This window comes from Lissotriton vulgaris, chromosome 6 (assembly GCF_964263255.1).
Source record: "Lissotriton vulgaris chromosome 6, aLisVul1.2, whole genome shotgun sequence".
In the NCBI taxonomy this organism is placed as follows: domain Eukaryota; kingdom Metazoa; phylum Chordata; class Amphibia; order Caudata; family Salamandridae; genus Lissotriton; species Lissotriton vulgaris.
In genome coordinates this window covers 1489992387-1490019513 of record NC_141694.1, presented here as the reverse complement: position 1 = coordinate 1490019513, position 27127 = coordinate 1489992387, and the positions used below count along the sequence as shown (strand labels likewise).

Here is a 27127-nt window from a genome sequence, read left to right as displayed (position 1 = left end):
TCCACCGCTGATCATCCATGAGAATAATATGCGTAGGCTAAGATGGGATACTGTAGTCAACAATCAACAGGCTATAGATACTATCAATAACGAAACTGACCAAGCCATTTTAGCTATGGAATCGATTAGTGCCTCTTCTTCTGGCTTGGGGGACGTGGTCAAAATTCACGATACCCTCTTTTCCAAGATCAAGGTGCACTTTTTAAAACCTGATAAGCGAAAGGGGGATATGGTCCGTAAAGATGCAAGATGGTATAACACTGATTGTAGGAAGGCAAGACTCGCCCTTGGTCATACAATTAAGAGGAGAGACTGCGTATCTATTTGTCTTGCCAGAAAGGAATATAAAGCATGTATAGCAAAAGCCAAGAGGGAGTGGGACGAGCTACACTGGTGCAAATTGAAAAAAGCCAGCGACAGGAAGGATTCCAGAGTATTCTGGAACATCGTAAAATGGGGTTCTGAGAGAGCTGAAGAGTCTCCAAACAACAATGTCTCACAAGAGGCATGGGTAAAATTCTTTAGCTCACAATATACTCTTAACACCCTGGCCACAGATGATGATAGTTTCACCATGACGTTTTCTGAAGAGAACCTCTTCACTCATAAAGAGATTATGTCTGCTATTTGTGCCGTAAAAAGAGGGCGAGCTCCTGGTTTAGACGGAGTACCCGCTGATATCTTTTTAAATGATAGGGAACACTGGTGCAAATATATTTATTTGCTCATCAATTCTATTGCTCAGGGAGCTGACGTCCCTGATTCATGGAGAGGTGCAGTGATCATCCCCGTGTACAAAAAGGGGGACCGTGCTCAGCCATGTAACTACAGGCCTATTAGCCTAATTGACACTGTGCAAAAAATTGTCGGTCGTGTGGTGGTCAATAGGCTCCTCGAATGGGCAGAGGATAATAACATCTTATCTCCCTACCAAGCAGGTTTTAGAAGGGCAACTACCACGGTTGACCAAGTGTTCCGCTTCCAATTGCTACAGTGGAAGACCGTGGTGCTAGGGGGAGGCAGCCTGTACGCGGCATTCGTCGATTTGCGGGCTGCCTTCGACCTGGTTCCGCGGGCCAAGCTGTGGCAAGTTTTGCATAGTTTGGGGGTCCCGAATGAATTACTAACAATGATATTGCGCCTCCACGAGTCTAACTTCGCTAAAATCCAATGGGGCGGCCACGGGATGGTCACAGCTGATTTCCGTGTTGAGCGAGGAGTCAGACAAGGGTGCTCAATGGCTCCTACCTTGTTTACATTGTTCATAAATGGTGTAGTCTCCCGATTGGTACCTGCGACAGTTGATGCTCCTTCTCTTTCAGGCCTAAAAATCCCCATACTAATGTTTGTGGATGACACGCTAATTTTATCAAAAACCCCTAGTGGCCTGCAGCGTGCTCTGTTGATTTTTGAGAATTTTTGTGGGGAACACGGACTCGAGGTGAATACCACTAAAACTAAACTTATGATTTTTAAGCCGCATCGCAGCTTCAAGTCCAAAATTATGATGAGCGGCCGGCCTCTAGAGTTAGTCAACTCATTTACATATTTGGGTATCCAAATTGCTGATAACAGGTGGAGCCAGCACTTAAATATTGCTATATTGCGGCATAAGCAAATAGCGGGCGCCATTAATTCAGAGCACAGGAAGTCCCTAACTAAACCTGTTAAACCAGCCCTATTAGTTTATGAAGCAAAGGCTATTGGGTCTGCACTTTACGGCGCAGAAATGTGGGGCTTTGAAAGCCTTAATTCTTTGCAAGCCTCAGAAAACACATTTTTACGGGCACTTACTGGTACACCTAAAAGCACTCCGTTGTTACCTCTCCGATACGATCTCGGCAGGAAACAAATCAAGGATCTAGCCAGATTACGCCAGATCTTGTACTGGCGTAGACTCTGGACTACTCCCGAGCTCTCACATTATGCCGCGGGTTTTGTGGATGTCATCAAGGCTGATGGCTTCCACAAAATAAGCTGGCTTAATTCACTGAAAGCTATATTATTTGAGCTTGGGTTGAGTTCTCTATGGCTGGACCCTGCTGGCGCATTATTTCCCTCCAAGCTTGTCTTAAAAAATATTTTTGGGGAAAATGCTGCTAACAAAATCATAAGCACTTCTAGCACTGGGTCCATGTCTATGTATTTCCTTGAGGCAAAAATGTATCCAGCCTTGGAATCATATTGGGATATTATCTCAAAGCCAGGTGACAGGAAGCTCTTATTTCAACTGAGAGCTGGTGCACTCCCTATAAGAACATTGACTGCTAAATGGGGTACAGGTGGAAGTAACATCTGCCCAGCTTGTGGGACGGGGAAGGAGACATTGGGCCACTTTCTGTTTTCTTGTAAGGTTTACGCCGAGCCAAGACGCGTCTGGTTAGCACCTATGTGCAGGAACCTCGGGACAACATGTAGTTCTGTAGCTATGCGAATCATATGTACGAGTCCAGTTACTTGGATTTTGATAGCTACAGCAAAATATCTTGGTTGGGCGTGGGCCATCAGACAGAGACTGCTAGTAAAATAACTATTCTCTGTCTGAAAAAATGGTCCCCATGAATTTGATATTACTGCTTTTTATCTATTAATGACTTTGTATTTAGACAGAGACTGCTAGTTAGATAACTATTCTCTGTCTGTAATATTTGTTTTTCTGTATTTGTATTACTGTTTTTAGATTACCGGCGTTCTATATCTTGAAAAACATTTTACTAAATGTATCAATCTTTTTTAACCTTCTATCAATTATTGTAATGGAAAAATCTTTTTAATTGAATGTATTTTTATATATATCCAATAGTGCTGTGTCATTGTGTTTGACTGAAAAATTTAATTTACTTTTAATTTTCTGTGTGTACCATGCTTTTATGAGTAATAACTCGAATAAAGCACTTTTTGACTTGACTTGACCTATGTTGTGAGGGTAGAGCTAAATTCGGAAACCTATCTGCAGGCTGTAATGGCCATTTTGATGGTTTCCTTTAAAGACTAAGCCAATACTGTTATGAAAAGTCAATAATCTTTTTGTATATCATTAGCAATAAACTATTTCACAGTCCCAGGAAAAAAGTGAAAAAATGTGTGAAATGCAACGAGACAAGATGCAGCCAAACTCTGCTGCAAAACTGACTCTGCCAGTGACAGTTCAGTTCGATTTTACCTGCTCCAGAAATACAGGCTCACAGACGAGACCAAATCTGTGCAGAAGGGAAATATGATTCAACATCTCCTGCTTGTACTGTGCCTCTTGAGAAAGAAAGTAGGTGATGGATTCATTCTTTTGGATGGAAAGATAGTGGGACTGCAGCAACTGCTATGAAAGCAGCTAGTGGGTCATATTGGCTGATTGTATTACTGTATTGTGATGGCAAAATGTACGAACTTAATGTAAACATGTTTCTAACTAATGCCTGGCCATAAACATCCTCACTGTAACCCCCGTAGATCAGATTTGAATGCTCCTTCTTGTATTGGATGCTGAGGAAACAACAGTTGGAGTTATTTAGAAAGTAAAGCAGGTCTGGCCCAAATCATATGCAGGTTAATGTAATGCTGTTGTGCTTAATCGTTGTCTCGCTCAAAATTCACTTGAATTCCAATTCCTCTCAGGCTATGAATCTGTTGAGATGGACATGCCAGCACTTCAGACATATTTGTCACCTTTTCTGAGGAGCAATAGTTTTGAAAAGGCAGCAAGATAATACTGTCACAGGCTTGTACAGTGCTCTATCAAATGGCTTTGTTTGCCGATGATGTCTCTTCCTTTTAATCAGAAGCGACTACTCTCCTTCAGTACTGAACAATGACAGTAAAAAACATAGGTAAATCAGATTTGATGGAAACTCAATTTAAAGCACTGGTTAAAATCAAGGAGAACATTGCAATTGGCTGAAGAGCGACTTCAATGATCTTCAATAAAAAAGTAAACACGTTAAATATCTGAGAGTTTGTGCCCAAGGCACTTTCCTAGTTAGACTAGTCCAGCTTTCATGACTTACACTGTAATAATGCAAACATTGAGCCCAGAGTGCTGTGGCATGTGTTGCCTGAGTCAAGGAAGAGGAGAAAAGAGTATTTAAATCCAACATCTACAGCCGAGAAAAATAGAACAGTGGAGGGTGGGCATCTATGTCAAGGACAGGAGTGCGTATGTGACCATGTTTTCCCCTCCATTTTTGGTTCCACCATTGGTTAGCATGGTACTCGTAGCTTAGGAATAGAAAGCCATAACGTAAGAGTGTTAATTGTTTTGGAAAAATAACCTTGTTGCCACATTGAACCTACTGCTTCCTGCTAAGTGTGCATTTGGGAGATTCCGCTTTGGTTCATCTGTCTAGTACTAGGGTACAGGGTTTCAGCCTTTAGTTTGTGACACAGCAACAAGGTTAAAAGCATCTTCGTTTATTTGTGAAGCTCTTGTAGCAAGACAGAAGAAACTCTGGCATCTACTGGAGCCAATTCACTGAACTTTGGAAATCCAAGCTGACCAGTGTTTCAGAGAATCTTTACTGATTTTCTGCAAAGGAATTTCCCTACACCATAGACCTTTTGTATGCCGAGTTGTAAGTTTTAGCACAAGGTCCGGAGTTTGAATTGGAAGTATAGACCTTCTACAAATCAAAGTAATTCAATCCCCAAATTGGAGTTGTTTGAGTTCACAGGGTATTTGTCAGTGTTAGCAGTAGAGGGATGTGGTTAATGTGTGTCCTACCTTGAGCGACCAGAGATTATCGTTCAAAGTTGGCTTCTTAATTAAATACGCAGACAATTGATACATGATTTAGGCATTTCTAAATCCAGTCCTCAAGGGATAGCAATTGCTCCAGGTTTTCAAAATATCACAGTAAATAAATTCTTGTTTAAGTTATTTATATGTGAATTCATGTTGCGTGGCTATCCTGAAAATCTGTCCTATATGTGAGCATCCATGTAGTTGATCCAAGAAAAAACCTTGCCGGTTTATTAACATAAATGTTTTAAGGCAATATTCAACATGACTCTGGCACATGTCATTGGCTCTAAAGACAGATTTGGTTTTTCACATTGCGTCCGAATTGTTTGGTATGAGAACTCATAGGCCATTCTGACTGATAGCATAGTTTATTTCTGTGTGTGGCAACATATGTATGCTTTTCTGAAATGCCTGATCAATCATCTTCCCTCAAAGCAACATCATATTTTAGGCTGTTAGGGAAAATATGATTTTGTGGATTTCAATCTGAGATTATATTGGTGTCACTCAGTGAAATTGTTAAAATGTGTTTTTTGTGAGTGGATACTTTAGTCAATTAGTATCTAACAGCTTAGTCAAAATTAGTTTTCAAAACAATCCTACCAGTTGTGCATTGCAGGAGACGTCTAGGCAAGTCTCACAATTAAACAGCAAAGCTGTACTTTATTAATTTATAGATCAGGTTTATGACTCTATCTCTGAAGGATCATGTCCTTTGATGCTGCACTTTGTGAGCTCCGCCCAAAATTGGAGAACAAACGATTACTTGTTTGCCAAAGTGCTGGCAGAAAACCAGGCATTGAAGATTCATAAGTTTGTTAACTGATTAGAATAGAGTGTTAGCAATGTATGCATATCCTTCTGGAGCCAGACTGGATCATAAAGCATTTTCTCAAAGCAAAAGCTCTCCAGAGCTGACCGTGGTGCCATGTGGCATCATTCGCATCCTCACCCATCAAAGATGTAATGACATCAGAAAACAAAAGGCGCTGATTGATTAGCCAAATTTAGTTCCTGTTTTTCTATGCCTTATCGATTTGAGTGCAGAGCGTTATATCTGGAAATTCTCCAACTTTTGAAGGTGAATGAGAAACCTTAAGTAGTTCTTGGCAAAACAATGGCTCCATAATCAGGTAAGTCTCTCTGCTTGTGTACCAATTTACCTTCTCATTGACAGAGATGCTCGACATCTCATGGAGGGGCCTGCAGTCTGCATCACATCAGCCTACAGGTCAATGTGCTGGAGCTTTGGGCAGGTCGCCTTGTTCTGTTGCCTTCCTCTCCTTCCATCTCAGAGAGTGCCATTCAAGTTCTTTTGGGCAACACAACCACCTTTCATCATACCAACAGATAGTGTGGAGGTTTGGTCCCCTATTTGGCAGGTGATATGGCTGTGATGGAAAGACCTGAAACAAGGCATCTTCCCAGTAGTTGCCCACTTCGTGAGCACCCTTGTGAGGGCAGATGCTCTCAGCTGACTTTCCTTAGACGACCACGAATGGAAACTCCATCCCAAATGTGACGGACGGGATCTTCTCCAGATTCGGTTGTCTATCCATTGACCTTTTCATCATGATCCTGAACAAAAAGTGTCCTTGGTTTTGTTTCTTACACTTCCTTCCAGATAGTTCCTTGGCGAATGACTTCAGAATCGCCTAATCATGGTGCCTGCTCTATGCATTCCAGATGATCGGGATTCTCTTGAGGGTCCTTCAGAAGATGTAAGAGGATTGGGTATAGATGATTCTGGTTCCCCCACACTGGGAAGGAGAATTTGGTAGGCTGATCTGAACTCAGCACTTGGCCCCTGTTTATTTCCCACATACGGTGGACCCGCTCTCAAGCAGAGAGCTCAGGTCCTTCATGCAAATCATCAAAAGCTGTAACTGCATGCATGGAGATTGAGTGGTGCCAGCTAGACTCTTTCTGCCTACCTGCAGAGGTGGCTGATGTAATCTTTACTGCTTTGAAACCTGAAATCCATTTATATGGGCCACTGGAACGTCTGTGGAGTAGTGTGAGTCTGAAAGCTTGAGCCACTTTCAATTCTGGCCTACTGTAGTTTGATCTATCTCTTACTCAGAAGGGCTTAGTTGCACGGTTAAGGACTATTTGAATGCCTTCTCTGCCTTCAAAATTCTCCCCTATCAGTCTTCCCTATTAAGTGACCATTCGGTTTGTTGCTTTATAGGTTTACTTTGTTTCCTCACACTCCATTCGTCGTTCTACAATGAGATTTTAATTTAATGTTAATGTTACTCATAGCTTCCTCTTTCAAGCCCATGGAGAGTTATACTGTTGATGCTGAACACTTTTCACTGTGTTCTATCAAGATCAACTGATGCGTCGCACATTCCCCAGTATTTAACTGAAAATTTGTACTAGCCTTTCACGTAGGCCAGTTGAACATTCATTCTTCTTCCCTCTTTCTTCATCAAGGAATGTTTGTGGTGTTTTATTACATCGACTGCACACAATAGGGCAGACTGGATTGTCAGCCATTTGGGGATTTCACTGGAGCAAATAAGTACACAAGTGCCTTGATTTACCTTTTACATTAAGATTTGTTATTCCTTGGCTGATAAAGATCCTTTGGGTGGCATTTGTACTATCTCCACGAAGGCAAAGGTTTCAAGGACTGTGATTGTCGTAAACAAAATGCTCTATTGGTACTTCTCTCTATGCCTCAGTGAGGTGCTGAAAAATTACCCGGACCTGATGTCCGCATCTTTTGTATTCCATTGTCATTACATCCCGGGTGGACGACTTCGTGACTGATGGTGCCTGGTGATGTTGGAAAGGTATTGCTGGGAAAATATTTGGGAATACAGTTTGGTACCTGGATGATATTCATAATGTGCAGGAAGATACATCCACAAGAAATAGCATTACCAAAGGTATATTTCTTAATTTGTTTACACAAAGAGTCATGGTATCCTTTTTGAGGAGGAAGGAGTTGATCATTATTTTTGTTTGCCCAAATGAAAGTATTTTCTTTCACACCCTCTTTGTCCTGTGTTGACTTAATTTAAAAGCCAGAATTATTTATTCTTCTATAATCCTGGATATAAATTGTGATTCTTAATATATCTTACCTATTTAAGTAGTTGTGTATTTTAAATCTTTTCTGTTCATTCAATCAATCAAGATTTATAAAGTGCGGCAAATCACCTGTGATGGTCTGAAAGCGTTGAAGTTACTTGCAGCTTCTTAGTGCATGAAGTTCCTTTGATCTGCCAGGTCTTGAGTCCTTCCCTGAATTCACGTAGTGATGAGGCGGTCCTAAGGTGCAGGGGAAGGTCGTTCCTGGCTTTGGCCATTACGTGAGAGAAGGAGCATCTACCGCTGTTCGCTCAGCAGGTCCGGGGGTGTCTATGAGGAAGAGGAAGGTGGATCACTGGTGTCTGGTCAGTTGGTGGAAGGTCATTCGTTTGTTGATGTATGCTGGTCCTACACTGTATAGGGCTTTGTAAGAGTGGACCAACATCTTAAACTGGCATCTCTTCTGGATCGGGAGCCAGTGTACTTCTTGAGGTGTGGAGTGATGTGGGTCCATCTGGGAAGTTTGAGTCTAGTCGCTGAGCTTTGTATAGTCTGTAATCTCCTCAGGAGGCGTGTGGTGATTCCAAGGCAAGGGTGCTCCCATTTTCCAGCCTGCTGGTGACAAGGGCTTGAATGATGGTCCTTCTGGCGTTGATTGGGAGCCACCTAAAATTCTTTCTGAGCATGTGCAGGCGGATGAGACTGCATTTACCTTTTTCTGCTTAGATAACTTGCTGTCCAATAGGATGCTGAGTTTGCGGGCCTGAGGTGTCAGGGCGGGGAACAGGCCTAGTTCAGAAGGCCAACAGGCATCGTTCCATGGCGAGGTGTTAATACCAAAGATGAGGATACCGTCTTGTCCTTGTTGAGCTTGAGACAATTGTTCTTCATCCAGTCTGAGACGTTTCTCATACATTTGTGGAAGTTGGCTTTGATGGCGGAAGAGTCTTCTGACAGTGAGCGAATGAGCTGGGTGTCATTCATTCAAGCCACATATTGGATGGTCACAGAAAACTAGGCTATCATGCGAATTGTTTCAAATAGCTTTTAGAGTATATTTTATTATATAAATAGTTTGAACCCCATGCTTAATACCGGTGAATCTTAGTTGTATTTCTGTATTTTAATGAAATGAAATTGTTCATGTTTTTGCTTCTTTCTTTGCCAACTAGATCACACGAGTTGATGGAGAGAAGTTGTTGCCGTATAGGGAACAACTTGTTCAGATTTTGAGTCGAACTCTGCATTTCACCTGCAAGCAAGGCTACATCCTGGCCTGCAACCTACTGCATCATGTCCTTCGATCCACTACCCTCATCTACCCCACCGAATACTGCAGCATGCCAGGTGGCTTTGATAAGCCACTTTCTGAGTACTTTCCCATTAAGGTAAGATTGATTGTTTTTAATTGATTTTTTGAGCACTATTCCATTACCAGCCCTTATAAGACCTACTTAAATAGTACTGTTCGACAAGTGTTCGACAAGTGTGGGAATTTGAAAATAGAAAATTTTAGAGACTTTATTTTGTTTCAAAATCTTTTTATTAAGTTTGTACCCATATAAAGAATAACATGGTAGATGTAACTAGTACAGCATACAGGCTAAGAGTTACAGATAGCTTCTAGGTACACACATCTTGTTCACAAGGACTCGGGCCCCATAGGAGTGTATTGTATTTTATTGTAATTGCATTTATATAGCGCTTACTACCCCTGACGAGGCGTCTAAGCGCTTTTTCGGCGAGTAGCACGCTACTCCGGGACTGATAGAGGATTAGTGTTGAATTAGTATAGTGAAACATGTAAGTACATTTTAAGTGGTAGATAGGTTAGTCAGTTATTTGGATTTGGAATGATAGCAGAAGGATAGAGGAGGACAAAGGTTTGTATTTATATAGCGCTTGTTGACGCACGCTATTCAGGAAGCCTACAAAGGATTAGTGGTGAATTAATATGGTGAAATATGAAGTCATTTCAGTGGTGGATATTAGTCAATTACTTGGAGTGAGAAGGATAGCGGAGGGATAAAAGGGGAAGAAAGATATGCATTCATATGGCACTTGTTACCCCTGATGGGTGTTGAATCGCTTTTCTGGCGAGTAACACGCCACTCGGGAACCCATAAAGGATTACTGTTGAAAATTAGTATAGTAAAAAAATGATGAAGTAATTTGAGTAGTGGATATGTTATTCAATTATTGGGGTAGTATATTAGTATAGTTTAATATGGAATTTGAGAAGTGAACATGTTAGTCTGTTAATTTCGATTGAAAAGGATAGTGGAGGGATAAAAGAGTGAAAGATTTTTTTTTCTTTTTTCTTTTTAGGTCTTAGCAATAGGAGGAGGCTTTTGGATGAGTAAAAAGGAGTTTTGGAGGGGAGGACTCAGAGGAAAGAGTTTAGAAAGGTTTGTTTTAAGGGATTGGTATAGTAAAAGAGGTGTCAGATGATGCAAGGAGGGGTAGAGTAGGAGAGAGTCTAGAAAGGGTTATTTTGGCAATCATAGTAGTGGTATGGGGTTTGGGATAAATGAGAGAGTGGATGTAGAGGATATATTGATAGATGTATAGGATGAGAGATAGGGTAGTGCAATGGAAGGAGTAGTAGAAGAAGTTTGAGATGAGTCAGAAGGTTAGGCTAGAAGATATATTGAGCGATTTATAGGCTGAGAAATAAGGTGGTGCAATGGAAATGCTAAATTAGAAGAAAGTGATAAATATATAGATCCATAATTGCATTGAAAGTATATCTATACTACTATTATAAAGGAAGAACTTTGAACCTTTGAGGCGGGTAAACTCAGAAACCACAGCGCCAATCCACACACCCGATACATCGTTGTAATCGTCAGGGTGTGCAGATGGACATAGGCTATATAAACTTAATAAATATACGTTATTTAAAAAATGTACCGAAAAAAAAGTAGTCCCTTGGAAGAAGCACCGGCCGCGACATGCGTGCCCGACGTGAGGAGCGGCGCCCAGGAGCGCGAGGAGGACCGGCGGACATGGCGCGGGGAGGAGCGGTGGACAGGCGGTGAGGAGCGGCGGACAAGCGGTGAGGAGCGGCGGACAGGCGGGGAAGAGCGGTGAGCGGCGGATGAGGTAGGTTATTTATTTATTTATTTAGGAGCGGTGAGCTGCGGAAAAATGAAGCAAAAATGAAAATCGTGAGCAAGAGGAAGCAAACGGAGCATTACAAAAGTGAGCCAAATGGTGCATTACAGGAGGAAAAAGTTACGTGTGCAGGTTACAAAAGCGTAGAAAGTAAACATAGAGGTATAGGAGGAAAAAGTGATGTGTGCAGGTAGCAAGAGGAAGCAAACAGAGCATTAAAAAAGGGAGCCAAACGGTGCATTACAGGAGGAAAAACTTACGTGTGCAGGTTACAAAAGCGTACAAAGCAAACATAGAGGTATAATACTGCAATATATGGAGGAAGGCTCCGAGGGACCCACGGACAACGTCGGGGCGGGCGGGGGCCCTGAAGCCTAATTGCTCCCGGACAACGTCGGGACGGGCTGCTAGTAGATACATAAAGGAGGTAAGTATATGTAGATTAAAGATATTGATTGAGGCACAGGATGAGAAAAGCAGCTCTGGTCCTAAGAACCATCTTCTCCACATGGAATGATGTGAATGGAGGCTTGGAGAGAAGAGCTTGCAACTCACTCGCCCTCCTAGCAGAAGTGATTGCAATCAAAAATATTGTTTTAAACGCCAGAAACCTTAAGGGACAACTATGCAATTGTTCAAAGGGGAAACCCATCAAGAAATTGATAAGAAAATTCAAATCCCACTGAGGCATGATAAAAGGAATGGGAGGAAACCTATTTGTGAGACCCTGAATGAATCTCATACCAATGGGAGATTTAAACAACGATGGTTGATCTGGTAAAAAGGGGAAAGCCGAAAAGAAGCCCCTAACAGTAGCTACTGCACAAGCTTGTTATGCTAGGGAAAGAGAGAAACTCAGAATATCTGACAAATGGGCCTGCAAAGGATCAATCGATCCCTCGCCTCACCATTTAACACACTTGACCCACCTACCAGAATAGACAGATATGGCGGAGTGTCTCCTGGACGATAAAATGAAATCCAACACGTCAGGGTGCCCCGTTCAATCTCCAGGCATGAAGGTGCAGGCTCTGGAGTTTGGGGTGTAGAACCTGCCCCTGCGACTACGAGAGGAGGCCTGCCCTGAGACGGAGCGGAGGTTGCGATGAGAGTTAAAGGAGGTCTATGTACCACACCCATCTCAGAGTGATCAATATGACTTGGTCCCGGTCTTGGCGAATCTTCCCCAGAACTTGAGGAATCAAGAGTATGGGAGGAAACTCGTAGAGAAGCTGTGAGCCCCAATCTAACTGAAACGCACCCCCCAATGATCCCTGCATCTGATACTGTAGGCTGCAGAACTACGGGTAGTGTACGTTCCCGTGAGTGGCAAAACTGGTCCAACTGAGGATACCCCAATATCCTGAAAATGTGAAGGACTACCTCTGGATGGAGATGCCACTTGTGATCGGCCGAATACTGCTGACTGACTGTTCGCACGCACATTCAGTTCCCTGGCCAGATGATTTGCGATCTCATAAATCTTATGGTCCTGAGCCCAGGACCAGAGTCGCAGAGCCTCTCTGCAAAAAAGATACAACCCTGCTCTTCCCGGTTTGTTGATGTACCACACCGACTGACCGCGAAGGGAGGAAAGAGGAGCCCTGAGAGCCAAAAGTATTGCCCTCAATTCCAGAAGATTGAGGTGATTTGGACATCAGGGAAGAACATTGAACCCAGTAACTAAGCATGCCTCCTGGTAGCCACAGATGATCCCATCACCCTGGCAACCGAATCAGCAGTCTCCATACCTGACTGTATGACCTGACGAGCTGTAGCCTGGAAATCCGTTAACACCTCCAGAAAATGCCTTCGAACTTCCTCCTTCAGCTTTCGAAGCACCTCCCTGGCAGAAACGATAAGGGCGTGGATGTAGCGTCCTAAAAGCACGTAGCATTTGTTGATTTGTGAACCATACTGACGGATGAGAATACTTTTTTTTGCAGATTGCTTCATATGGTTCGATTCCCTATCTGCAGGTGTAGATGGGAATGCCCGGCAGACTGCTTCAAGGAGAATGAAGCCTGGACAACCAAACTTTCTGCTGAATATTGCCGCAGACTGGACACCGCTGGAGCAGTCATAGGCTTCTGCCATACATCAAGAATGGGCTCAGTCAAAGCCTTGTTAAAATGTAGTAAAGTCTCTGAAATAGAGGAAGGAGAATGGAGCACCTCAGTCAAGATGTTAGACTTTAGTTCTGCTGTGGGAAGAGGCAATTCCAGCAGATCTGCTGCCTTCCTCGGAAGCTTGTTTCCGGTCCAGAGAAGGCATGGCTTGGTTGTTTGGGCTTGACTGTTCCCATGAGGCACAGGGTCAGACTGATTTGCATATGGCCGTGTCTGAACTGGGGTGGCAGAGTGGGCTAAAGAACGGTGATGGATTAAACCCAGATCTGTTGACTGGGTGTGAGTGTTTGATTGGTTCAGATGTTCCGTCCATCACCAGCCCCTTTTGTACCGCCTTCCTGATCACAGCGTGATAAGAGGTCACCTCTTGCTTTGGGGGACCTTTCGGAGATGAGAGCTCCCATTCAGGAGAGGTATCCAAGCAACTAACCTCCTGCAGACCTTCAAAATCCTGATCAGGATCAACAATCTCCCCTTCCTCAGCCTCTTCATGCTCCTCTTGATATTCTTCCTCTTCTATCAACCTCTGCACCTCTCTCCGAGATCTCATCCTTGGAACAGGCGTCGGCGGCACCAGACACGCACAGGTGATTTCGGGATCAGCGTTGAAGGGAGGTTTACTGGAACAGTAGTCTGTCGGCCAAGTTCAAAGTTGGCGTTGGTTCGCAACCAGACGACGCCGGGGAAGATCCATCCAGCGGCACTCGTATCTCCAGCGCTTGTACCAGCATCGAAAATCTCAGCATCGGGAGAGGCCAACTCCCTGGAGCCATCGGCAATAAAGGTACCTTAGGGAAATGAGGTGGCAAGCCTCCCAGGGAATATTCCAGCAGACGAAGCGGCCAACAGGCTCATGTAATGGCCTGAAAATTCTGCCAATAATCAGGACATGCAAGCTTATATCCCCTCTTGGGACTAAAAGGATACAACACTTCACAATACTTACCCAAGAAAGGAACACCAACACTAAGAAGCTCTTGCCGAGAGGCTTGCACACATTAACGACAATAAAATATCACAAAATACCACAATGTATCACGGCATATTACAACATATTCTCAAACCTCCTGGTGACAAGCCCTGTACGGGAGGCTATTTTCCACTCCTCTCCGATTACAGAATGCTCACCCAGGTAGGACTACATATATCCAACGCATACCTCTCCTAACAAGGCTGGGGGTGGAAGAACTCGAATTTAGCTCCTTGCTGGGAGCCAGACATCCTTCCGTATCAACAATTACCCATTAGAAGGGAACTTACCCATCCTTCCATAAGCATTTCGTCAAAAAGGAGCCTGTTCTCTTTTCACAAGGAATACAGACAAATAATCATATACTCTGGGGTTTCTTTTATTACACAATGATAGAATAAAGATAGATATAAGTCACAATAGGCCTTCTTCACATTAGCACCTAAGCAATTGCTAAACATAATCAGTAAAACCTATACAGAACTTTTATGTATGTAATGTATTGGATCTGAAAATAGGAAAAGATAGTTAAGCAAGATCAGTAAGAACATAAGAGTTAGTGGAACACCTCACCAAGTATCTTCACATCCCGCTTCCACTTCGCCAGAGGGGAGTCAGTTTCTCCAGCCGAATTGGGATTATTCGTTCCACCGTCACTGTCACAGCTGCACGTTTGCACTGCGATGAACTTCCAGTGTTTGAGACTCAGAAACCCCCCTTTAGTACAAGTGGAGACATAAGACGAAGCTCCTGTGAGCTGCACCCCCTTTTCCCATCAGATTCCGTACCACTCCGCACCAAGGCCACAGCTTCGGCTGGCCAAGAGTCTGTTATGACTCCGGAGCAGAGTGAGCACATTCCTCCGACAAGAACCGGTTTCTACCAGCATACAAAGTGCAGAAAACAAGTGAAAAGCATAACATGGCTTCTCACCTAGAAAGGCTCAGAAGATGGCGACAGCTTAGAAAATGGAGTCGCTTAAGCATAGGCCACTACTCCCGTAAACAAGCAAAATAAGTATGCAAGACTGCATAAGAGTAAGCCAAAGCCGATAGGCAAACACTGCCATAAAGCAAGATAAGGCCGGAAACAGAAAAGGCATAACCGAGCCCTACTTTGTAGCTTATTCATACTATGCAGGCCTACACATCATTATATTAGATCAGAATATACTGAGATGGTGACGGGCAACAGTCATAATCGGGCATTCAACCATATAAATGTCACATTCACTACAGCGCAGCAGTAGGGTTTGCTGCCCTAGCGAACATGCCTAACATTGAATCAAAAAAATGCAATGGATCCGTAACTGGTATAAGAAAGGCAGGATACACCAGATCCGGCACTGCACGCTCTGAGGCGGCTCCAGTTGCTTGCCCCAGAGAACCTAGAGACCGAGGTGAAGTGGTCTGTTGTGGCAACTGTGGTGGCCTCGCTTCTCTTGGAGCTGGTGGAGTCATCGCTCTCGGAGCTGGAGATGGGCCAGAGTCACCTCAGGAGAAGGGGATAGAGAGACTTTATCCTTCTGATGACGCCTGAGAACCGAGGACACCGACAGGGTCAGGGGGCTTAGCTTGCTAATTGACATGGGGTAAGGCCACCATGACAAGCACAGAGCAGCCATAACGGCTAACACTCAGCAGATGCCACTGACAGTTATCAGTGCCCAGAACCACCCCTTTAGCTCTTCACTGACAGGTGAAGATGCTAAGTTACAGGCTTCTTTGGGTTCATGTTGCCTGTCTCCTGTTCTAGTGTGAGGGGTAACTACATCCTGTAGCAAACACACTCCTTCCACTCTCACCTCTATTAACTGAGGAGCCATATCTCATACGTAACAGGTGCCTGACTAGTCAGGACTTCTTGTGGGGAGTATATACGCACAAACTGCAGGTTCAGCACCTCCACATTTCTTGGGAAGGGACTGGCACTGGACCAGCACCCCTTTTGGGCTCAGACCAACCTCAGGGAGGTTATTCCCAAGGAGAGAATCAAGGGGAGGTCTATACTGACCACTACCTTTCTCCAACTAAGGGGCCCAGCTATTTCTAGAGGTACTAAAGCCACAGTTCTAACAGTAACCTTCCCTGGGATAGCCCTCACTTGTCTAGTCTCACCCGGGATATACTTGTTTGAGAGTACCAACCTGTCATACACAATAGTGTGACTGGCGCAAGTGTCTCTCAGAGCAGTGGTTGGGATTCCATTCACGAGTAGGTGGTTGAAGTGTGTATTCCCCTCTGGAATCTCCAACTCACCTTTTAGGCCCTTCTTTCAGTTAAATGCTAGAAGGACTTCTCATCTGAGGAATCCTCCTCAAAGGCTACACTGATAACCCCAGGAGGTAACCTAGTGGGCTTGTTTTTAGGACAGGAAGGGTACTTGGTCTGGTGCCCTGTCTGGTTACAGTTAAAGCAGCACACCTTTTTGGGGTCCCAGTTCCTACCCTGGTACCCGCTTTTGTGTTGTGAGTCGTCTCGGGGCTCACCCTCCTGGACAGGTTTTTGGGGGCCTACAGTAGACTCATTAATTTTGTCTTTATCCCTAGAGTGGTCCACCTTTTTCTCCTGGGGGTAGAAGGGCTTCTAAACCCCTTGTTTTTAATCACCCCCTCCAATGACTTTTCTTGGACAAACTAGTTTTTACTTGATGATCAGCCTTCGTCCCCAAGTTTTGGGGAGAAGCTGGCCCCAGATCCACCAGGTATTGATGCAACTTTTCATAAACACAGTTACTCAAAAGATGTTCTTTCATAGTAAAATTAAACAAACCATCATAGTCTTGCACCTGGTTTCCTTTTAACCAACCACCTGATGTCTTTACTGTAAAATCTACAAAACAAACCCAGGTTTTCTGAGTCCCCCAAACTAAATGATGTGCTCTTCAGTGGCGAGTTGAAACCCTCAATCAGGGTAATTTTCATATGGTCATAAGACTCAGTGTCTGCCTCGTTCAGTGCCGGGAGTCTATCCCTGCACTTACCAGGCAACAGTTCCCAAAGTATAGAGCCCCAATATTTCTGGTTGATTGTCCTCATTCTTCATGCTCTCTCGAAAGCTATAAACCATTTGGTGATGTCATCACTCTTCATATTTGGGGACAATCCCGTTGGGGATTTTAGCATCAAAGGTTTCCTCTCTGTCAGTACGTATTATGTTGCTGCAACCAATCATGGGTACTAATCTCATGTCAGCCCTTTCTATGTCCTGTATCCTGTCCTCCAGGACTATTCTGTGGGCCAATCTCTCCGGAGCATCTCTTCCTCACTGAGATCTTCACTGTACCTTGAGCAATCTGAGCTATCCTCAGTAGAGGCAGTGGCTCTTGGCACTTTGGATTGGTTGCTGGGTACCCACCTTGATCTTCAGGGTTGAAGGGCTCATCCGAGAGATGGGCCTGCTCATACTCTGCCAACCGCTTTTCAAGCATTGCATTGGTAGAGTGCGAGACAGTTTTAATATTGTATCCCTTATAGAGGGTCCTTAACTGCCGGTATTTAAGCTGCAGAAAGGAGGTCAGGTTGAGCTCCTTAACCACTTCCTCTGAGACTCATTATTTTACTAAAGTTGAGAACTTTTTGGAAAGAAATCGAACAATATTTTAACAAACTTTTAGTCTTAACTACAGTATGTTTAAAAATTCTAGAACAGTTTTAAACTCCGGACTTAACCTAGGCCCTAACCGTTACTGTTAGAAATTTAGAAAAATCGACCAATTGAAAATAAAATGCACTTTAACTAAAGGCAATTAAGAAAAAAATGTATTTACCCGTGTAGCCACCTACTGGCCATGTGGCATTAACAAATGCAAAGTTGTAGACCCCACCACTGATCTACCAATGTAGGAAGCTGGCTCTCTTTATAGTGCACTAAAAAGAAGTACACTGTAGAGATTCCAATGGGTCTCCAATTGCCTTAAAGAGGTTAAAGTAGATAATGCTAACGGTCCCTTTTGTGGTAGTGTGGGCGAGCAGTTAGGTTTATCAAAGGGTAGTGCTAAGCATTTGTTCTCACAGAGGCAATAAATGAGAAACACAATCCAAAAATACATTTGAGACCAAATTCGAAAAATAACACATTTTTATATATTTTGTGAAACCAAGAACTTCACTTAAAAGTAAGTATTGTTTTTTGTTCTCAATTGTTACAGGTAAGTATATCTTTCAATAAGGGTGGGCCATATTGTATGTAGACTTGAGACCAGTATCGAGGAAAACATCTTAACATCGGTGTTTAGCATTGCAATTAGTGGATTTGAGGGACATTCGGCTGGGTCCTTCAGAGGTTCAGCAGGAGGGAAATCTGTGACTCAAGCATTGCATCCATGACAATGTCTCAATTTATTATGTCATTAAAGACTCGGTCAAGTGGCTCCACTAGCAAGTGTGCGCTTTTGCGCACAATTATCCGATGGGAGCAAAAGTCATAAATGCATAACTGTAAGTACATTCGGTTTCAGGGGTTCATCTTCTGAGTTTCTAGTTGTAGTGGGCTAAGGTCCAAAGTACCACTAACAGCTCCCTGGGAATTGTCTGGCTTTCACCAGGAGCATAGTGCTGGTGTGCTACGGTGAAGGGGGGGGCACGTTAAAACAGGCTGCACAGGGTGTTTTGGGGACAACTCTGAGAGCTCCCACACAGGGGTTTTGTCTCAAGGGGTATTGGAACAAAGGGCACAGCCGGTTCTTTGGTACCCGGGCTGGGCGGCTCGGATGCAGTGGGGTTAGGTCGGCTGGACTGGATGTGTAAAGGTGCTCCTCACGGTTAGGGACAAACAGCTGGCAGGGGCAAATCAGGACAGCTGGACCACTCACAAAGTGGGTCTCAGTGATGCTGACATCCCTGGACAGCTGCTTTGTTGTGGTACAGTGAGAATCCGGATTAGACTCTGTCGGTGTTTGGTGCAGGGGCCCGGTACCTTAGGGGTTGACGCTACACAGCTCTGACTGGGCCTGGTGTCTTCACACTCAGTAGGGAGACAGATCTGACCTTCCAGAGCAAGAGTACCTTCCCCTAGTTGTCTGTGGCGTCGGTCGGGCCGGGTAGATGCAAGGCAGTGAATCTGACTCTGCTTGACTATGCCTTCGGGATGCAGGGGAGAAACTCCTCTACTCACAGGGAGACTGTAGGCGATTTGCGAAGTGCTGGCAGGGGTTGGACATATCCACTATCTGGAGAGGTCTGGGTTGCATAAGAAAGCCAGCAGGGCCTTTGAAGCTTCCTGCCCTGAAATGCATTTAGTGTGTGGAGGAGGTGTAAACACCTCGCCCAGAGCAGGCTTTGTTCTCCGGCCTCATAGAGCGATGGCTCTCACCTCAGGAGTGCAAAAACTAGTCTAGTGTGGCTAGGTTTTCAGGGAGCACCTCTAAGGTGTCTTCTGGGTGCATTTCTTAAAAAATCCAACACTGGCATCAGACCCTCTTTAGTCCCAATGCCCAAGGTCCAGGGAATATCATTTACTAGGGACTTGTATTGATCCTAAAGTGGTGCTAATTGTTGGACCAAAAGGTACAGTTTATGGAAAGAACACTGATGCTGCGGACCTGGTTAGCATGAACCCAGCACACTTTCAGGCTAAGTTTTATCATCAGATACCAGGCATAAAGGGGGAAGGCTACTGAATAAAAACCCAGTTTCCTATGGGGTGGGAGCCCTGATTGGTTCAGCCTGAGCTAGCCCCTGACTACCTCGCTGACTATGGTGCTAATGAGACCTGCAGCCCTAGACAGTGAGTTGGTTCACCAACTTTATTTCTCATTTATATTACTGTTGAGTCAGTTTGGTTTCTTTTTGTTTAGGTTCGTTCTTGTTTGTTGAGTGCTTATCCATAACTTCTACGCTTGCCTGCCCACCATGCCTCAGCACTATCCACCCAACATCCATAATCAGGACAAACTTGTGGTGTGGTCCAGAGGGAGGAAAGAGCACCTGGAAGTGGCAGCCCCCTGCCTCCTCATTTCCTACAAACCCAACCTTTCCCCCATGACTCATGTCATGATTGTTACCTTGTTTAAGGCCTCAACTCTCAGATAAAGTGTAAGGTGCTATTTCGCTGGTGTAAACACAAAAACATGGTTATAGCGCTCCCACAGGAGACCCATCTCCTTTCATAAAATACCCCAGATTATGCTCTTAGAGGTTCCCCTCCCAGTTCTATGCCACTAATACATTAAAGACAAGGGGCATGGCCATACTCACACAGCGAGGGCCGCACTGTGAGTTAACCACAATGCATGCAGACAGGGTGGGGAGGGGGGGGGGGGGGACAATGGATAGGCGTTACAGGTAAATTGGTGGGGCCTCCCTCTTGTCTATCCACCTGGTTTATGCTCCCAACGATGACATGGAAAAGTGTTTTGCCAATTGACTCCCAATGGTATCCCACCCCTCTTAAAAGCCATACTATACTGGAAGATGATTTAAAGGTAATCCTTCATCCCGAGGATGATGGACATCCGGCCTGCAGACCTGCCTAAGAGCTCCCACTTCCCTAGTCCAGGGCCTAGATGATCTTAATCTCGAGGCCATATGGAGAACCCAACACCCAGGGAAACAATTACACCATTTATCCTCAAGATGCCTGGTAGCAAATATCACCCAATGCTGGGTCCACCATGTTCCTTTCCTCAATGTCGCCTATTATCAATAACTCAGACTTCTTCCAGGGTATCCTTGACCGCGGTTTCAAATGCTAAAATGATACTAAACCCCCAGCCCTAGTCAAGCTCTATTCAGACTATGCCAGAAACCATACAAGTGCATAGAGGGCCACCTGCGTCCGCACACTGCGGATGCTTATAGACTTGCCCAACTCCAGCATTGGGCTAGCACCAGGTCAGTCAAGGAAAATGCAGGTGGGGAACGGACCAACCCTAGAGAATATCTTGCATAGCAAACTACGCTACCAAGGGATCACATGGCTGCAAAAACCACTCCTAAATAATGTCCCAGAGCCAAATACTCTTACATGGTGGGAGAGGGAACTGGATCAGGAAATAGTAGAAAAGGCCTGTGGACAAATATGGCAGAGAACTGCAAAGTCCTCCAACTTCTCACCGCTCAAGGAAAATACATACAAACTACTCATCAGATGGTATTTATCCCCGACACAGCTCAACATGATGCTCAGGAGCCTGGACGCACTAGAAAAACTGCAGCAGGCGTGGTATCTTCCTTGACTTGTGGTGAACCTGCCTCAATGTCCTTCATAATGGTTGGAAATTGTTGTTCAAATTAGAGCAATGCTGGGAATATTGGTCCCGCTTCTATCACTAATCATCCTCCTGGGTGCGGTGTGTGACAATAGGGCACACTCTCTGACTACCCTGAATGACCAACTCATCATCCTATTACTAGTGGCTGCCAGGCTGGCATTGGCTCAATTCTGAAAGCTACCCAATATCCCCCATTTCATGTCTGGTGGGGAAAATGTGGACCATCTATGCGCTTTGAAAAAATGACAGCTGTAATCCGCAACAGAGTGGACAAATGTAAGTGGATTTAGCTTCCCTTCCAAACATTCATGAAAAGAGAGAGGCAGGTAGGGCGTGCCAGAGCTTGTGCACAGAGGTAGTCTAAATGTGATGAGCGCTGGCTCTGAGGACTCGCATGAAGAGGCTTCTGAAACTTGATTTGCTTAATACGATTCCTACCGTACAGTTGTATTCCTGTTACATAATAGTACATAAATGTGGGTGACTAACACTGTTGAATATGTATTTCAAAATGAAAAATAATGTGGTTAAGAAGGACCCTCTAGAAGGTCTGAGGGCTCATTCCACTAGAGTTAAGGCTGCTACCTTTATATTACCACACAGAGTTCCTGTCCTGGATATTTGTCTGGCTGATACGTGGGCATCAATGTACATTAACAAACTACTATTCCGTTGACAGTCAGGCCCATTGAGATGGGCACTTTACCCATTCTGTCCTGTAAAACTTTTTGTTCTGAGCTATTCCACACACCCACCAGCGTGAGAGGTAGTGCTTTGGTATCTGTTCTCAAGGTGAGGAATTTGCATTTAGAAATAGCCGTCAGAAGAACAAATAACTTACTTTTAGTAATGCTCTTTCTGGTATATACCACATCTAAATGCAGGTTCGCCACTAACCTCCCTCCTGCCTGTTCAGCGTAATGGTCTCCTTTTCCTTCTAAAAAGGTCCCAATTTAGGAATCTGCACCCTGGTTCTTCCAGTCTGTTATAGCTTTGCATTGGAGGTGACGGTTAAGCTTCTAAAATAAATTGATGTCTGCTCTGCTGCTCTGGAGTGGAACGAAGTTGGTGCTGAGTCGCGTGGCATCTCCTATATATGCTCACAGGAACCCTTCTTATTGTTTTTTTCTGATCAAGTCTGTCAGCTGGGGGATACTCATAAGGTGAGGAATCTCCGAATAGAGTTTTCGCCTGAAAGAGTGTTAGCCGAGGTAAGTAACATGTTCACGTACATATACATGCACAAAAAGTCAAATTAAAAAATGTTAAGCAAAAGCTGCCTTTTTACTGAAAGATAAATACATTATTGTGTGTGGCAAGGTGCGCTTCCTTTTTATGTTTTTTGTGCCACCTCTCGACACATTCAACAGCTGTGGTGATGGCTCCAAGACGGGTGTACACTGGAAGGCTTGCTGCTGGACAAGAAAGCTTTAGAATCATTCAGGCTATCTACATAAAAATCATTTGTCTCCGCTACTACAAAAAATGAGCCACAAAACCATTCTGCTCACTTTATTTGCATTATATTTTTAAATGTTGTTAGTCATGCTTAGGCCGTGACATTTTTAACTATTTTTTTTAAAGTACCTTTAATGTTCCGCCAGATTTGTAGCATTGCTTATTTTAAAATGGTTTAATGAATTGCCTGCAAATGTAGTTGTTTATAAGGTTTAAAGTGCAGCATTTGTATAGACAATAAATATATATTTTTATATTTAACTGGTGATAAAAAATAATTGTGAAGCCAGTGCAAACTCAGAGGGAGATTCACAAAAAAAAGAAAAAGAAAACTAGGGGCCAGATGTACAACCTTTTTTTCAGTTGCAAACGGGAAATTGGCCTGTTGGTGACCGCAAAATTGGTCTGGCCAATGTACAAACCCTATTTTGCGAATCCGTAACCAATTACCGACTCGCAAAATAGGGTTTGCGACTCTCTATTATGAAGGGGCATGCCAAGGGCACCCCTTATGAATAGCGAGTCCAAATGTTATGTAGCATTGTTTTGCTACCACATTTGCGGTCGCAAAACACTTGCAGTTTACCACATACTTCAAGTAGGTGGTAAGCCACTCGCAAATGAGAAGGGGTCACCGGGGGGCCCCTTCACGTTTGTGCATGGGTGCGAAAATATTTTTTAAGAATAGGCAGTGGTCCCAGGGACAAATTGATTAAACCATGTGCAAAATCATAGCTAAGGTGCTTAATATCCAGACACCAGTCAGCCAGAGCCACCACATAGATAAATCATGCTAGCCATTTGAATTGGTTTATGGTATACTCTGGAAATCTGGAGCCACGTAACCTTGAAGCAAACTCTAGTACAGCCTTTTCCAATATTCAGAAACATCTTAAGCCTGTATCTGTCAAGTATTTAAGTCCACGGTTGCCATGTGGCTTGTACTGCCGCCACTGGGTTTTGGGCTATTGTAGTTGACTGTGATTAACTTGGATGTTTTGAGGGTGGTGGGAGGGGATTTGAGTGGAAGTAGCTTATTTATTTAATTTATTTATTTATTTTGTGTCATTTATAGAGCGCGCAGCTACCCCAACGGGGTGTCCCGGTGCTATGTGATTGCGGCTCTCAGGAGGGAATCAGAGAAGGCGATTAGCGGCGGAACAGGAGGGTTTTCAGAGCGCGGCGAAATTCTAGTTCAGTCTTGCTCATGCGTAGTTTAGGAGGCAACCTGTTCCATCGCTGAGCCGCACCTAATTCAAAGGTTCTTCCACCAGAACGGGATTTTTTAAATCTCGGAGTGACCAATAAGCCTTTGGAATTGGAGCGTAGAGTGCGGGAATTACAGTAGGGACGAAGAATTGATCTGAGGTGGGCAGATCCGTTACCCTGGGTGGAGCGATAGGCGAGTGTCATTGCCTTAAACTCGATTCGTTTGTTCATGGGGAGTCAATGCAAGTCATGAAGGTAGGAGGAGATGGGGTGTCTCAGAGGAAGACCACCTATCAATCGAGCAGCAGCGTTTTGGGCGGTTTGAAGTTTATGACAGAGGCCAGCTGAGAGTCCTAAGTAAAGTCCATTGGCATAGTCCAAATGAGAGATGATCAACGCATGGACTATTGTCTTTCTATGGTAACTTGGAAGATAATTAATCAATTTTTTCAAGATTTTAATCTTAGAAAAACAGGCAGCTACAACTGATTGAACTTGACAGTTCAAGGATAGCTGTTGGTCCCAGCGAACTCCAGGATTCCTAACTGATTCTTTAGGGCTTGGAGCTGGGCTGAGGTCGACCGGCCACCAGATGTTAGAGTCGAGAGGAGACGGTTGGTTAAAAAAAAGCACTTCCGTCTTAGTTGCATTCAGTCTCAGGGAGTTGCGATCCATCCAGTTGGCAATGTCTCGAATGCAGGATTTAAGGGGATCAAAAGTGGTGGTAGTAGGGTTATCAAAAGTAAACAGTAATTGAATGTCATCCGCATAGGATGTAGTTTTGATACCAGTTTTAGAGATCATCTCAGCTAACGGAGAAAAATAAACATTGAAAAGTAAAAAGTAGGGGGCTTAATGAAGAGCCCTGCGGGACACCCCATTTCAATGGCTTAGGGGAAGACTTAAAAGGGGGAGTGTGTACTAATTGAGTGCGACCTGATAAGAAAGAGCTGATCCATTTGAGCACATTGCCCTGGATTCCAATGGATTTCAAACGATCCAGTAGGATTGGGTGAGAGACGGTGTCGAATGCTGCTGATAAATCCAACAGCACCAACACCGCTCGAGATCCTCTATCTAGGGCCCAACGTACGGAGTCTGCCATCTCTATGAGGGCAGATTCCGTGCTGTATCCCTTACGGAAACCATGTTGGGAATCGTGGAAAAGATCATGGGTCTCAATGAAATTAGCAATTTGCTGATGTGCAAGCCGTTCAAGTATCTTAGCCGGTGCCGGGAGGAGGGATATTGGCCTGTAATTAACTGGATTACTAGGATTGGAATTGCCTTTTTTTAAAAGTGGGACAAGATAAGCTTGTTTCCATTCTTCTGGGTAATGACCTGTGCTGAGGGAGGTGTTCCATATTGTGTTAAGGTGGGGGTTGAGGAGAGGGGCCAAGGCTTTAAATTGTTTTACTAGCCAAGGATCCACTGGGGATCCAGATCTACATCTTAACAGCTCCTGTAAGGATGCCTCTTCAGATATAATATCAAAATCAGCGAGGATAGGACCAGACGTGGAGATTTCAGTGCAGTTCTCAAGGTGATGGGTATTATCACTGATGGGGAATGAGACCTGTATCTGAACAATCTTGTCCTCAAAAAATTCGGACAGTTGGGAGGTAGGTTGTTGTCGAATTAAAGCCTGAGGGTCGGTGAAGGATCCAACAATAGAGAAAATTTCTCGTGGGGCATTGCTAGCTTTATTAATTCTCTCCGCTAGGAAACCTCTTTTGTGCTTAATAATTTGTTTTCGATAGTCTTTAAGGGCCTTACGGTATACCAGTTTACATTCTGCAGAATACCCAGATCTCCACCTCCTTTCCAGAGCTTTACAAAGTGATTTTTGTTGACGTAACTCGTCAGAGTACCAGGGGGCTGCAGGTGAGGCCCTGAAGGTCTTTATTGATCTGAGGGGGGCTAATGTATCAATTGCATTAGTAATCCAGGTTTTCAGGTTGTTGATACAAGAGTCCAGATTGATAGCAGGGAGGGGGTTGCTGTCTTTAAGATGCTCTTCCATAGAGGACAGGGAGATTTTACTCCAATTTCTTCCCTGTACTCTTGGGATGGAAGTAGGACGGTCTAGACGGGTCAATAGGATAGAAAAAGGGACTAGACAGTGATCCGACCAAATTACTGGAAGGGGAGCTTCTATTGTTATATCTGGGAGATTGGAAAATATTAAATCCAAGGTATGGCCAGCATTGTGGGTGGGATAAGCGACCAGCTGGTTCAGATTGCAGGCAGCCAGAGAAGATAGAAAATTGGAGCTAGGCTAAACAGGAGCGGTCATCAATGTGTAAGTTACAGTCTCCGAGTACCGAGAAATTGGCGTACCGAGCACAGGACTGAGTGATGTAATCTAAAAGAGCTGGAAGGTGAGAGAGGCTAGAAGAGGGGGGTCTATATAGAGGGAGACCTGAGAGGGATATAGAGCCCGAGAGTTTCACACAAAAAGGAAGCCCATCGATATTATCGATAGGATCGAAAAACATGGATGAAATTTCCCACTTGTTTTTATAGATGATAGCCACCCCACCCCCCTTTTTGCCACCTTGGCGGTTAGCACAAATAATGCTATAACCCTCTGGGATGGCCAGGGAGATGGCAGGGTTGGTATCTTCAGTAAGCCATGTCTCGGTCAGAAACAAAAGGTCCCAATCGTTATCTGATAGAGATTCATGTATGTCAAGGGAAAGCTTGACTAATGAACTTTGGAATCCTTAATGTCCCATGCCTTCGGCTTTGGGTAATTTTAAATTGTACAGTTGTTATTTTAAAATGTACAGTCGTTAGGATAAGTATTCCATGTGATGATTTATTTATCCCTGCCTGTACGTGCATGTTTCCCGCATTCTATAGTTTACCCTTATACTCCCACTCATGATTCGACGCCTAGTGGTTGCCAGTATATGCTCCTTGCCCATATAAATATTCCGGATTTCTCTTGTATCCTCCAAGATGGTTTTTGTATTTTCTAACAATTTTAATGAAATGAATTGTTTTTTTTTTTAATTTTGCTTGTATGATTTGTATTTACAAATCGAATAAAAGCTTTGAAATTGAATTGACTAATGAACTTAGAATTGTAAATGCATCATTGACGGAAATTATGAAATCTGCTCTCCAAAAAGTCAGCATGTCTGTGTTTAAAAACCCCCACTGCTTAATCATGGTGGTGAGGATGCTACATTTAAAATTCTGATTCACAGAGTATTGATCCAAACCTTCCCATATATAGGAAGAATAACA

At 44.0% G+C, this 27127-nt stretch overlaps 1 protein-coding gene across 2 annotated transcripts in view; it reads left to right on the top strand.

Moving 5' to 3' along the window:
* The window catches only part of PSME4 (proteasome activator subunit 4), a 2155241-nt gene that overhangs the window by 623868 nt on the left and 1504246 nt on the right, over positions 1-27127 (top strand). For both annotated transcript variants that reach the window (XM_086927646.1, XM_086927645.1), the window contains one exon: positions 8950-9165. In XM_086927646.1, coding sequence (XP_086783772.1) covers positions 8950-9165 — 216 coding nt within the window. The remainder of the gene's footprint in view (positions 1-8949; positions 9166-27127) is intronic.